Genomic DNA, 12,890 nt, shown 5'->3' with positions numbered 1-12,890 from the left:
TTTGAAAAATGCTTTCGGGCGGACCCGACGAAAAAGGGAGAAAATGCCAAACGGCCATCGGGAGCCCCCGACGGGGCCCGGAGGGCTCCCGTCGGGGGACCCGACAGGGTTAGGGGCGCTAGGACCGCCCGATCGGGTGCCGTGGGTCGTCGGTGGGCCCTTCGGCGACGGACAGCTACAGCGATACATAATGCATTCGTAAAAATATAACTGGATGGAAATATGTAATGTAGTGGTAGCATTCGTTCACTTTGTTGCCTCTTCTTCTTTATGATGCTCACAGGCAGACGTGCAGCCGTGCATGTGTTGCTGTGTGTGTGTGTGTGTTTGTTCGTGCATATCAAAACTGTGAACTGCAAACTGAGAACTGGAAACTGCGCATATAAAATACGAATAAATGTAATTTCAAGCGGCACACAGCGAAATTTCGTTCTTGCGTCACCCGACAGGTTTTGGGATGGGCTATCGGGGCACCCGACAGAAATTGAAAGATATGCAAAAACGCTATCGAGTGGGGCCGACGGGCATGGGAAGGGGAAAACCGGCAACCCGACCATTTCAGGAAGGTCCTGTCCAACCCTGGTGGCGGTAGTGGCTTAAGAGTAGACGGCCAGACACACATCACATCCGTTTACACGCATTTGAAATTGGGAAAATGTACAGCGCCCGGCACTGTTCATGACCCTAAGTTTGCAAAACTGCACATAGTGGTTGTGCAGTGAGCGGAGGGGATGTAGGCAGGGCTTTAGGCACCAGAACAAGCGGTCGGCTGTGGTAAATGCAAGTTGAGACCAATCTTCCCTTAAAGAAATGCAACGCATGCTGCATGAGGGCACTGTGAAAACACATATGACACGCCAGCAACATGCAGCAACCGTGGCACGCCTTGATAGCAGCGCACGGCTACCATCGGCATGCCGTGCCGCCAGAAGCTGCATTTGCCCAGGTTTAATGCTGCTTGGCAATTATACAAGAATATACCTTGCAGAGCTCCACTCAGGTGAAACAAAGGCCAGCACAGCCCTTGCCGGCAATACTGTGTACATTGTCTATCAGGGCGTCGCACACTATCTTCGGTACACTATGGGCTAGTGTGGACTTAGGGTAGTGCTAGTGTGACGGTGTTTCCACTAGGTGCACTAGGGAGCGCCGAAACCAAATTGATATTCGTATTTTGCATGTTTTAGCGCCAGGTATTAATTGCTGCTAATTGTCAATGTCTGTAAGGAAAATATCGATCGTAGGCTTTTCCTATTAAACGAGGGCTCCGTCACAAAATGGCGGCCTTCTGAGGCTGCCGGTGTTGGGCGTGCGCAAGTCAACGCGGCATTTGCAGGAAGGAAAAAAGATAGCTGCTTACATCTAAAGTCTGTGGTCAGAAGGGACAAACCAGCTCCTAAAAGTTGCTCGCCAAATAGTTGGTGCTAGGTCTTCAAGTTAATGGCAGCTCTGAGGTCCCATTAACTTTGTGGCGCGCTAGTGTGGACTTAGTGTACGGGGTGTTTCCACGAGGCCTTACGGTTCTCCGCCAGGAGTGCCCCAACCTCCAATTTGTTTGATGAATATTTGTTACTATCATTTGTTATATGAATATATGCATTTAGGACGGTGAGAGACTAGTCCAGGACGAAGAACATTCGAACTTAGTGTTAGTGTTCGGCCAAGTGGAAACACCCTGTATGCCTGCTGCTTTTGAAGGCTGCCATTTGCGACCCTGTCGCCGGCCCTCTCAGCAACCCGAGCTATTAAAGTCCTTTTTGTTAAGCAGCTATCACTAAGCAGCTATGATAGCTGCTTAATGATAGCTGCTTAACTACAAAATGCGAAGGCCACGGCCGGCGCTCTCAAAAGCCGGGAACGCGGGCTTGACGCGTATGTGCGTATAATTCGCGGGCGGGCGAAATTCGATCGGGAGCTGAAGCGGCTTCATTATCATGCGCAAAATGTGAAGCCCTCGGCGGGCCGCGCAAAAGGTCAAACCTCCTCAAGAGCCAGGAGTGCTGGTGGGATAAGGATTATGCGTGTGAAAAATTCGTGGGCGTGCGTTGACGGACGCCAGATTGGCTGCTGTGCGCGGGTTGCCCCCGCTACTGCGAAACGCCACAGCATGAAGGCGAGCGGGCGCGTCCGCAGGTCATTTGGCATGCAGGGGTCCAGTAACAATTGAATTGCTTAACGGTTGCTTAAAAAATGCGACAACAAAACAAAAAGAAAGAAGAAAGACAATTAATAAAAAAAGTTAACACCAATTGCGGTCACCCTACAATGACCGACTGGTCTACAGCCGCTTTGTGGGAGTGGGAGGCCTCGTGACGGGTGCAAGCTGAGCGATCCCAGTTTGTGCGGGAAATGGTGGTGTTACTCTTCTTTATGTGTGTTGCAAAAAAAAGCAGATGACCGTCGTCGAGCCCTGAAGTGCATAGGCCCAGCTCTTGAAATCACCACAAGCGTCAGTCAGCCAAACAATGTCCTCGTTGGGAATATGAGGCCGCTCAAACCCCGGGGGGACACCAACGGCATCGATCTTGTTGGTGGACATGGCATGGACTTGGCATTGGGGGTGACGGCGGGCAGGAGTGTTGCCGGCTGCTGTTCGGGAGCGGTGGTGTTGGGGGTGGTTGGCAGGAGAGGTGCTGGCTGCTGACTTGGACCCTTGGCGGCGGTGTTGGCTTGAGTGTGCCTTTTCTTCTGTGGAGGAAGGGCCACGGTGCTGGCGTTTCCGAAGTTGGGAGGTGGTGGTGCTGGGAAAAGTAGGCTTGGACCTTCACTGGCGCTGCCCGATGGCCCAAGTAGCGGCTCTTCCGCCTCAAAATATCTGTTGCTGCGGGCTCAGAAGTGGCTTTACGACTGGTCAGCATGCCGGCCAACGTGCGTTGTCGACCGTTTCCTTCGTTCCCCGGCGAGATGCCGCCGACATGCCGCGGCCAGCAGTTAGAAATCATGCTGAACATACAAGCAATATGCTGAAGATGATGTAAAGGATAGGCCACATGGGACCAATATGCCAAACTCCACAATTGACAAAGTCAAGTGCTGCGGCAGCTGCAAGTCGTCGGTACAGACGCTAGAAATATATTAATTTATCAATGATAACCGTCACCGAATTGTGTACAGGTGGTCGTGGCAGTCTTTTACAAAGTCAAACAGAGAGTTCGAGTCCAGCGCGCGGCCAGACGGGCCGCAATAGAGGCTGCAAATCACGTCTTTTGGTCGAATTTCGGTCATTTGGGTCCCGCAGCCGGGGCCGTAAGCCACATTTCGGCTGCGGGTACTGTGGAACGGACCCGCAGGACCCACCCGTATACCTCACACGTATATGCGCATCCCAGCCTTCCTGCCTCTTGAAGGCTGCCCCTTGCGCGGCCAGCCATGGCCTTCACATTTTGGGTACGTTAACCAAGCCGCTTCACCACCCGCACACATTTCGCACGCTTGTTAAGTTCATGTTGCTTCTATGTTGTTTGCACATTGCAGCAGTTCAATTGTTCTGTGAACTTCTGCATGCCAAGAGACATGCAGACGCGTCCTCCCGACCTCACGCTCTGGTGTTAATTTAAGACGGTTAAGTCGCTTGGCCAACCCCGAATTTCACTCGCAAAATTTGTGCATATACACGTCAACCCCGCGCTCCTGGCAACCGAAGCCGGCAGCAGCTGAAACCCATGACAAACCTGCATGGTCCCGCTGTGAAGCCTAACATGAGACCCGACGCCCTCTTGTGCCTAAAAGGAATCCGGGTTGCAGCTAACATACGTGCAGACGGCCTGATATAGACTTACCACGAGCGCCTTGGCCATCTCTTCATTAGTCCTGCGCTTTTTCTCCAGCCGTGGTGACGCATCCTCGCCCAACTCGTCCGCGGGCTGCACAGTCGGGGCACATGCTGCTTTTGCAAGCTTGAGGGCTTGGAGAGCTTTAAGGTTCGGGGCGAGGGCCCTCAGCGACTTGATTGCCGCCTCGGAATCCGCATCCGCCAGCCGTGCGTTGACTGCCACCTCTGTGCCAGCAAGGAAGACAGAAAGCAGGCGGTGACGAAACAGCAAGTTTGCACCTTTCGTTCAAAACAAAACCGAATTGAGTCGGCGTCACAGGCAGCGGCTCACAAAGTCGGTTACATGCCAGGGTCCCAAACTTCCATTGGTATGGGCGTAGGCATCGACCTAAAACAAGACACATTGCAAAGAGCGCAAGCGTCGGATAAAGTATGCCCTGTAGTGGTTGGTCAGTCCTGGTCAGTCCTGTCCAGTCCTGTTCAGCAAGCGGTGAAACCAAAATAGGCTGAAGTGGTTCTTACCGCCAGCCACGGTCCTCACTGACGCCAAGTCCACCAAGCCTTCTCCAGACAATGTTTCGGCGATGGCAGCATGGGCCGACTGCCCGATGGGGTCCATCCCAAGCGTTTCCACGATGACTTCGGCCAAGTCCCTGGCGAAGCCCAACCCCGTCAATTTTGCCAGCTTTTGACGCTTCTGCAGAAGGTTAACACCATTGGGAATAGAACAGGCATGGAACGCGACTTGGTGTAAATGTGAGAATCGTGCACCATTGGTGCCAGTTCTTCAGTCAGACGCAGTCCAACCCCGTTCTTACCTTGTCCGGCCCATGCACATCCACACCCAGGGCACCATCGGATGCCATTCTGGAAGAGATAACAAACGGTCGTCGGGCTGTTACTAGCTTGCGCTTAAGAAGGTGGGCGTCTTCCAAGACGAAGTTTGGGACACTTTGAATAAGACCCGAACGTAATCTGTATGCAATCTGCAGACCCTACTGGGGGACAAGTCCGCAGGAGGCGTATCAACATGCAAGACGTTATCAACAGCAAGCCGGTTTGAGGGTCCAAGTACAGCCTGTCACGCTGACTAGTTGGACAAGGCTGTATGCTCTTCTGCGTGAAGGCATAATGACTTCACCAGGAGAGCAGCAAGAATGAAGTCGCCACTGCGACCCAGTTGTACGACAGCACCACAGAACCAGCCTTAGACGATCCGGTCGCTTCGCTCCGTCGCATCTAAGCCAACAAAACGTTATCAACAGCAAGCCGCTTTGGGGGTCCTGGCTCAAAGTGAGGCCCACCCTGGAGTTAGTTGTTAAGCTCTCATGTTACTTCCTCATACAAACTGCTTCTCTAGTACTGTGATGTTTTATTGGTTATAGTCATGCAAACTGAGCTGAAGTTGCAAGGCGCGAAGATGCTGGCCGCATCATGCCGCACCGCATTCCCAAGCCAGTATGCACAACTCTGAGAAAGTTTGCAGTCTTTATTGTTTTGTTGTGGCACAACTCCACCTAACTCTGCACATTATAGTGCATAGGAGCAATTCTTGCGCAGAAGTCCAAGTCGACTCAAAAGCATTCCAATTGGACTGTCTGGCTTGATGTAATGTTATCAAGTTGTTTATCGTAGCGCTTTGGCGCACCCAACGTGGAATGTTGGCGCCGGAATGTGCAGCTGAACTCCTGCGCTATGAACCTGAACCAATGGTGCACGGTCCCAGCCATGGACATTTTGACAGAACACCCTTGTACGTTCTGCCATTCTAACCACAGCATTATAATTTGTTGCTGTGGCCGTCCTTCGAACATAACAGTCCTTCCTCCCTTCGGACGCGCGACTTGCAATAGCAGCCAGTGTGAAGTTAGGTACGTAGACCTCTGTGATGCGAGTTCTTCCTCAGTCGAGATCCGCTTCAACGAGCGTTTGTCGCTTCAGTCTGCTTCGGAATGTCAGTCTGCTTCGGAACGAACACAGCCGGGCTCTCCCCGGGCGATCGGGGCAGCCCTCGGGTCACTCAATTACATCACAGGCCAAACCACCGACGGCGATCGTACGGTGTCTTTCGTGGCAGCCTCGACAGCTCGCAGCTCCTTCATCAGAGATTTGCTGCTCTGTCCCGGTGTCCGAGGTCCTGCGTATGAACACCTTTACGGCTGCGCACCGCAAGGTGTCCTTCACTCCTCAGATATCGCAGCCGCCTGTCGTGGAGACGCCTGCTTGCATAGTCAATGTGGTGAACTTGAGGTACGGAGGGGAGGGGAGTGCCTTGGCTGCGGTTCCATCAGGCGCACAAGGCCTAATGTGTTCATAATAAGGTCTGAGAGGTTAACAGTGCACGCCCAACACAGGATATGGTGGCACGGGGGGCCAAGCTTCCTGCTTTTGTGGGTGAGCAACACTGCCTTCGTGCGGTGCTGTGCTCTGTGGCTGCCAGGCCAGTTGGGAAGCCATGCCCTGCGTGTGCTGAGCTGTTAAAGCATGATGTGCACCAGCTTAAGCGCAAGGGCACACGCGCAGCATTCCGCTATGAGAATGCTGCACGGAACATTATTCCAGCATTGCGACATGTGAGCATCCGTGAGCTTGGCCACTTGGAGCTTGTTGCACATCTTGAAGCCACGCTATCGGAGCTGGAAGTGTGCCAAAGTCGAAATGTCCAGCTCACGCGCGACGTGGACCAGCTTACCGTGAAGATGCTCGGCTGTGAGGAGGAGCTGCGAGAGCAAGCCAAACAGCGGGGGGGGGGCAGGAGCTGACTGCGCTTCTTGAGAAGGCTTACACGACAGGTGAGACGGACGGGGACGGACTAGAAAATGGATGGGGAACCGTGTGTTCCCTAAAGCACTGCATTAGAGCCGTCAAATGCTTTGTGTCCTCGTTGTTACTAAGGGTTTAGGGGTTTTGCATCAATGGTGCAAGTTAGGTCCTAGATGTTGCTGCCCGTGTCGCTCTAATCCTGCCCATGTGATAATCGGACTTGGTGGCACCTGGTTGTAGGTGCGGCTCACGACTTCAAGTTGGAGGGCTCCGCACTCGAGCAGCTCCTGCTGGGCATTGCAAAGAGCATCCACACAGCACGGCGGCGCTTCAGCTCAGCGGAGGTACAATTCTACACCACGCTACTGAACCTCGGCGGTCCGCTGGTGTTCAAATTCGTGTCAGACAACCTGAATGGACCCTGTCTGCGCACGGTTCGAGGAGCACGCGCCAGCTCAGCCTACTTCCGGCTTGACTCGGTCGATGAAAATGTACAGCAAGTAAGTGCTTGGGATGATATCTCTTAGTAACCCTACTGTGCAAGGTACAAGTTCCACACAATTGCGGGGGTGTCTGTAAAAGCCTAGGGGGGGCCCATAGATGAAGAATCAGTATTGATGCAGGTTTGCAGAGGACAGGCGTTGTCCTCCCTCGTCCACTTCAGGGTGTTTCCGATTTGTAAGAGGAACCTGCGGGGGGGGGGGTTATACGCAGGGGCTGCAGGTTTTCAGCAAGTACAACACCAGCGAGATACCTATCATGATATGTGAGGATGCCAGTGCAGCCACTCCACGGCTTGACGTAGCACACCGCGACGGGAGATACTTCGTATACGGCATGTGTGGTGGTGTGGTGGAGGTCAAGTCGGTTGAGCAGCTGCAGGATGAGCTGCTGAAGCGTGGGCTCGCCAAGTCACTGTACGTGCATGTTATGGTTCCCATGGCGCCCCACGCGGGCTTCTTGCCTGCTCTCTGCACGGCATCTGACAACACCGATGGCTCAGTTGAGCTTTTGCGGAAAATGATGGAGGTGGACGAGGCTTTGCATGGAGCTGGTGGTGTGGCCATGGGCCATTGTGGCGACGGTGCGGCAGCATACAGGTAAAGGGTGTGGCAATCATGCAAAGGGCATACGGTCATCCACCACACTTCAAGAAACAGGCTTTGTGGGTTTTCGTGGTACCCTAAGCTTAGGTTCTTGATGGGCCGTTAGTGGAGTGCCGCATGCTGCTTAGCTCACGCTGGGGGGTTGAGTACTTTGCACGATCATTTCAACAGGAAAGCCATCAAGGATGTGGCCAGCTTCACCTTCGTCCACCGGGACGACGTCCCAGCGGGCTCGCTGGTGGTGGATCACCCTATTATGGAGATGTTTGCACCTTTTTGCAGTGGGGGTTCTAAGCTCATGACCATCGACTGGATGCATGTCGGCTGGCGGCTAAGGTACGCTGAAATCAGTGGCCGTACCGTTATTGTTTTGAGAAACGGCTCGTCCCTAAGTTACGACTGCTGGTTGAGGTGTCAGGAAGCCCAGGTGTAACTGTGTGGTGTTGGGCCAAACATTTGAACTCCTCCCTCTCACTTCCAAATGCTTCTAGGGGTACATTAAGGAGTGTGGTACCCGTCTCATTATTATTGTCCCCTCCTCCCCACTCATCAGGCGCGCCTTCCTCCATCCCACCAAGCAGCTGCTCATTGGGCCCTACATGATTGACCCCAGCGTGTTGATCACTCTCAGCAAAGACACGCAACGCAAGGGGAAGGTACAGCTTCTTGCCAGTGACCTGGACTACAACGACAAGCAGAACCAGGCCGCGACGATGAAGTGAGTTAGCAGCATGGGTTTGAAGCAGTGGACCGTGTGGCTGGCATTATATCCAGCATTCGATACTGCGTGGGGTGGACCCCTTATTTGACAATTTAGGGTGGGGGGACGGTGCAGCCGGAAGCCACGGAGCGTTTGGGTGAAAAGCTTATGCTGGGCAAAAAACGAGGACCTCCGAAACATCAAAGGGTTTCCCGAGTCCCGGCACCATACCTGTGCACTCCCCTCAGCTTGTATTGCTTGTTGTACGACTTTTTATAATAGGGGTCGGGGTGGCAGAGCGGTAACAAATGTGAAGGTATGCAACTAAAGCGCTTTGGGTTCCGTGCCAGTGTGCCTCGAGTACATGTTTTGCATTCCATTCCTAAGCTTTGTATCCCTAATTAGTGTATATCTTTGCGGTGCCATGTATCCCAGGCTGGCGGACCTAGGTATGGACCCGAAGACAGGTGTGGTCCAGCTCAAGACCACGCTGCGCGACACCCTAGCGGATGTTGGTCGGAGTGAGGCGGGTGGTGAGGGGCCGACGGCTGACGGCACCGTGTACGGCACCTGGCTGTACCTCGAATTTATGCATAACTACATGAGCATTTTCAATGTCGAAATGACGCCTAAGGTGGGTTTGTGATTGCCTCTACACAACATGGAATCAGGAATGTGAACAGGCAGCGGTTGTTTATGTTTTTGCATGCATGGTCGTGGCGGGCATGGAGTGCAGCTTCCTGTCCTTGTGTGATGTCCGCGTCCCGACTCGCGCATGCAAGGGTGCTTATTCTCTGTGGACTGCGCACCTTCTGCCAGGACGCCATCGAGCGTGCGGCCTTCATCCTGGTCTTCATTGGCCACTGGGAGACTGCTTTACGCAAAGCAGCAGCCAAGAACCCAAAGCTCGGTGCAACGCTCAAGGACAACTTCCTGACCAGCGAGACCAAGCAGGATGTCATCATCACAATGAACAACGTCATCCTCATGGCCAAGTACATGCGTGATTTCTGTGTTCGCAACAAGGTGGGGTATTGTGACGCTTGGGGAGCCACCGCAAGGATAATTGGTCCTGCCATAGGGTTTGGATCGTGGATCGTGGCACACTGCACATTGCAGAAGCAGCGGGCCCCCCAGGAGAGGAGGCAACCACACATTGGCAACCTGCAGCTGTTGGTCCCTAAGTTTCTTTGTTTCGTGTTGGTTCCACCCTCTGCCCAACAGGTTCTCGTCAAGTGTGACTTTGGGCGGCTCTCCAGCCGCTTTGCCGAGTACTGCTTCCAAGCCCTCCGTTGTGCGGACAAAACGTCTTGCGTATTCGGCTTCAAGCGTGCAGAGGAGCTGATACGGATCTTCATCTCACAGCTGGAGAACGAAGTCGACACCGACTGGTCCATCCCAGCATCCAAGCGTGGCGTGTCACGCGGGAAGTCGAAGACGTTCTCGCCCGAGGTGGGATCTGTATGCATGGGATGTTCAGGGCACGTCTGGCCAACCTCAGCGAAGGACTGGTGAAGAGGGAAAAGTTAATGCCAAGGTTCACATTCCATTGTTGGCCCTGGAAGAAGCTGGGTTTGTCCCGACATGTGATGCAGTCGTGTATGCTTGTCAAAAGGGCGGTCGTAATCTGTGAGACACACAGAGTCCAGCTTCACAGTTGATCTTCCGTTTTTCCGAAAGAAAAACGTGGGGCATATGCTCTTTTGCTTACCAGGCCGAGGGAGTTGGGGTGCACAAGGCAATCTTTGGCTACTACCCTGACGATGCCGGCATTCAGGAGGCGATCAACAAGGGACTGCACAGGGTAGGTGACTGGGTGCTGCAATTCGTTAGAGATTGAACACAGTCATACCCGCCATGCATGTACAGGTTGGGTTGTGCTATATGGGGCTAATAAAGGAGTGCGTCATAAAGGAGTCCTGGTTTGGGCTACCAAGTCAAGCATGGCTACCCGTCTGACCTGTGTAAGTGGACCATGTAAAGCGCTAGTGCTGTCAGACGGGCCCGGTATCTCTCGTGTCAAGAGGAAGCTAGAGTCTTCAAACATCCGGAAGTCAAAGGTACAGCCAGGTTGTGGGTACACACTCGAGTGTTTAGCCTAAGACCAAACGCTTCACACTGGGTGCATGTGTGTGAATTTCCCATTCTGGACCACAGGCGCAGCATACTTTGGAGATGGATGTCGGACCCGTCACTGGTGGCACCCCACGCCCGGGCAGCGTCTGGGAGTACGTTACTGCAACCGTGCGCAGTGTGCCTTATGGGCCCAACCGGATGCGGTTGTTGGCGGACGTGTCCATTGGTCCCCCGCCACTGGGCCAGTCCGCTCGGTCAGAGAGTGTGGCAGGGCAGGCAGACGCGGAGTATGGCAATGAGGAGATGGACGAGGAGCAGGCCGAGTTCCAGGACACAGGTGTGCAGGACAGTCGAGGCAATTCACATTCTCGTGGAATCGTTCAGGGGCGTGGTTTGAGAAGCTGCGGGTAGCACATACAGTCACGGCGCGGGCATGCAAAGTTGTCATGCAGGGTTTTAGATGCCCACAGCTGCATGTTGACAGCCGCTCCATGTCCGCATGGTCGGGTGTTGGGAGGTTGTGGTGGGGCAAAAACATGGAGCAAGGCAAAAAAAGGGGACCGGTGGAGGAAACAATGACAGGAGGGGGCCCGGGGGGTGTTCTTTGTGCGCAGTGTTGTGATGCCATGTAGGCATGGTAGTTGCAACGATGTATGTATCACGACAGCACGCCTGAAACAGGATTTCGCCCCTCCGCCACATGATAATACCATACATGAATGAAGGTGCCGCCGACTTCACCACCAACACGGATGATGAAGATGACACTGCACGTGGGCGGGGCATGGTCCTGCACCCACAGCTTGGCGATATTGACAAGGATGAAGAGGAGTGTGGGAAGTCCAGCAACGCCGTGGCGAAGGGCAAGAAGCGCGGTACTCACAGTGGCCGGCTGTCCCGGCTCATGTCAGCCCTCCTGGAGTTCTGCCGGCTTGTCAATGCCTTCATTGCACGACAGCCACGTGACCGTGTCAACGGTCGGTTCTGGACTACTTCGGAGGAGTTCAGGGACGCCCTGAGCATGCTGACCGATGCAGACCAAGACCACTTATCCGATGGCGACTGTGTCGCGGTCTTGGCGGCCGACAGGGGACGCACCGTTGTCCGCGTGGGGAGCGGTTTGTGGAGCGGTTATTGGCACCACAGGGCCACAACAAGGCCAAGCAGGCGCTCCGGCGCATCCGCCGGTTGGATATCAATGACCCGAATGGACGTGTGCGCCTGAGGCTACTCTCTGCAGCAGACAAGGGTAAGCTGGCGTGCAAGGTGCTTTGGTGTCATGACGGGTTTGCAGCCTGCCTTGGGCTCCAACTAACAATGTTGATTGCCAGCGCGGTATATTGGCGATTTGCAGCAAGGTGATCACCTGCTCTGCCTTGCTAACCTGCCCCAGATTCACGGTCGGATTCAGGGTTGACTTGCAACGGCTTTTGCATGAAGATAAGAATAAACCCCTCAGAATGAAGGACATTTCTTAGGAGAGATGCTCGAAACGCGTTCTATCACAAGCCATGGCGATTTGATGTTCTGTTCCATCTTTTGCCGTTCCTCTTCTGGTGCACCTGGTGCAGACGAGAACGGGCGGTTGAAGTACCTGATGCCTCACGCCCTTGCACATTCCGCCAATGCGCTATGGGAGACCAACAACATCGTGCAGTTGGTATACATGCTGCCAGGGCGTGATGACCCCTCTGGGGGCCAGTACATCATGCATGAGGATGATGAGAAGGTATGGCGAAGTATACAGCATGTCAATTCACATAAGGTGCCGTATATTCGGCACGCTTTCTCCTGGGCCTCTCCTGGATTTGTTTTGCTCATATAAAGAGGACGGTTCAAGGTGCCTGTTGGGCGTCTTAGGGTGCAATAAAAGCTGCAGTGCACCATGATGACAGTGAGGCATACTCGGCCTTGGACATACTTGGCTTTGTTTGTATTCCTGCTACACACTCGCCCACCTGCGCAGGCCCTGCGGGACTACTGCGAGACACACAAGTTCGTTTTGGACGAGAAGGGTGCTTGTTGGGGAGGGGGCCGGGCTGTGCAGGCTCCGATTCAGGCGTCCTTGGCACCGGGGGGGCTAGTGCCCATGTCCACACCTAAACCAGGGCAGCCTCGCCAACGCAAGCTCGAGTTGCGTGTTGACTCTGCTGCCCGTGGAGATGTTGCTGCGGCGCTGGGTCAGCAGACTAAGTCTGGTCGCATACTACAGCCTACCAGGAGGGCACTCGGTGAGGATTGAAACCCTTTCCCTGGGACCAACTCTGCAGAGTCACCCTCTGCAGAGTTGGTCCCAGGGGAAAGGGTTTCATTCCTGACCAAATGCCCTCCTGGTGGGCTCTGTACTTTGCGACCAGACTTACTCTGGGACAAACTTACGCCTACTGGGACAAACTCTGCATGCGACTCTGCTGCAACATAGACTGGGCAGAGAGGGGTATACCTGTTGTACGTACGAATACGAATGGTGGTC

The 12,890-nt window shown here is 54.0% G+C and overlaps 2 protein-coding genes across 2 annotated transcripts; one reads left to right on the top strand and one right to left on the bottom strand.

The window, feature by feature from the left end:
- Positions 1-2,454: 2,454 nt before the first annotated feature.
- On the bottom strand, positions 2,455-4,885 carry VOLCADRAFT_105345 (uncharacterized protein; the record flags this gene model as incomplete). Its single annotated transcript, XM_002951984.1, has 4 exons — positions 4,591-4,885; positions 4,295-4,469; positions 3,780-3,997; positions 2,455-2,589 (listed from the first exon to the last, which is right to left on the bottom strand). The coding sequence occupies exons 1-4, from the start codon at positions 4,636-4,638 to the stop codon at positions 2,455-2,457; spliced, it is 576 nt and encodes a 191-aa protein (XP_002952030.1). The 5' UTR covers positions 4,639-4,885.
- Positions 4,886-5,660: 775 nt separating this feature from the next.
- VOLCADRAFT_105344 (uncharacterized protein) lies at positions 5,661-12,662 on the top strand (the record flags this gene model as incomplete). The annotated part of the gene is made up of 15 exons (XM_002952063.1): positions 5,661-6,022; positions 6,213-6,481; positions 6,776-7,035; positions 7,250-7,635; positions 7,813-7,977; positions 8,195-8,359; positions 8,777-8,975; positions 9,161-9,367; positions 9,566-9,793; positions 10,056-10,145; positions 10,499-10,754; positions 11,143-11,525; positions 11,564-11,666; positions 11,989-12,146; positions 12,384-12,662. The coding sequence occupies 15 exons, from the start codon at positions 5,661-5,663 to the stop codon at positions 12,657-12,659; spliced, it is 3,507 nt and encodes a 1,168-aa protein (XP_002952109.1). The 3' UTR covers positions 12,660-12,662.
- Positions 12,663-12,890: the final 228 nt, after the last annotated feature.

Source organism: Volvox carteri, assembly GCF_000143455.1.
Source record: "Volvox carteri f. nagariensis unplaced genomic scaffold VOLCAscaffold_27, whole genome shotgun sequence".
In the NCBI taxonomy this organism is placed as follows: Eukaryota; Viridiplantae; Chlorophyta; class Chlorophyceae; order Chlamydomonadales; family Volvocaceae; genus Volvox; species Volvox carteri.
The sequence above is the reverse complement of the archived record's forward strand: the minus strand, read 5'-3'. Positions and strand labels throughout refer to the sequence as shown.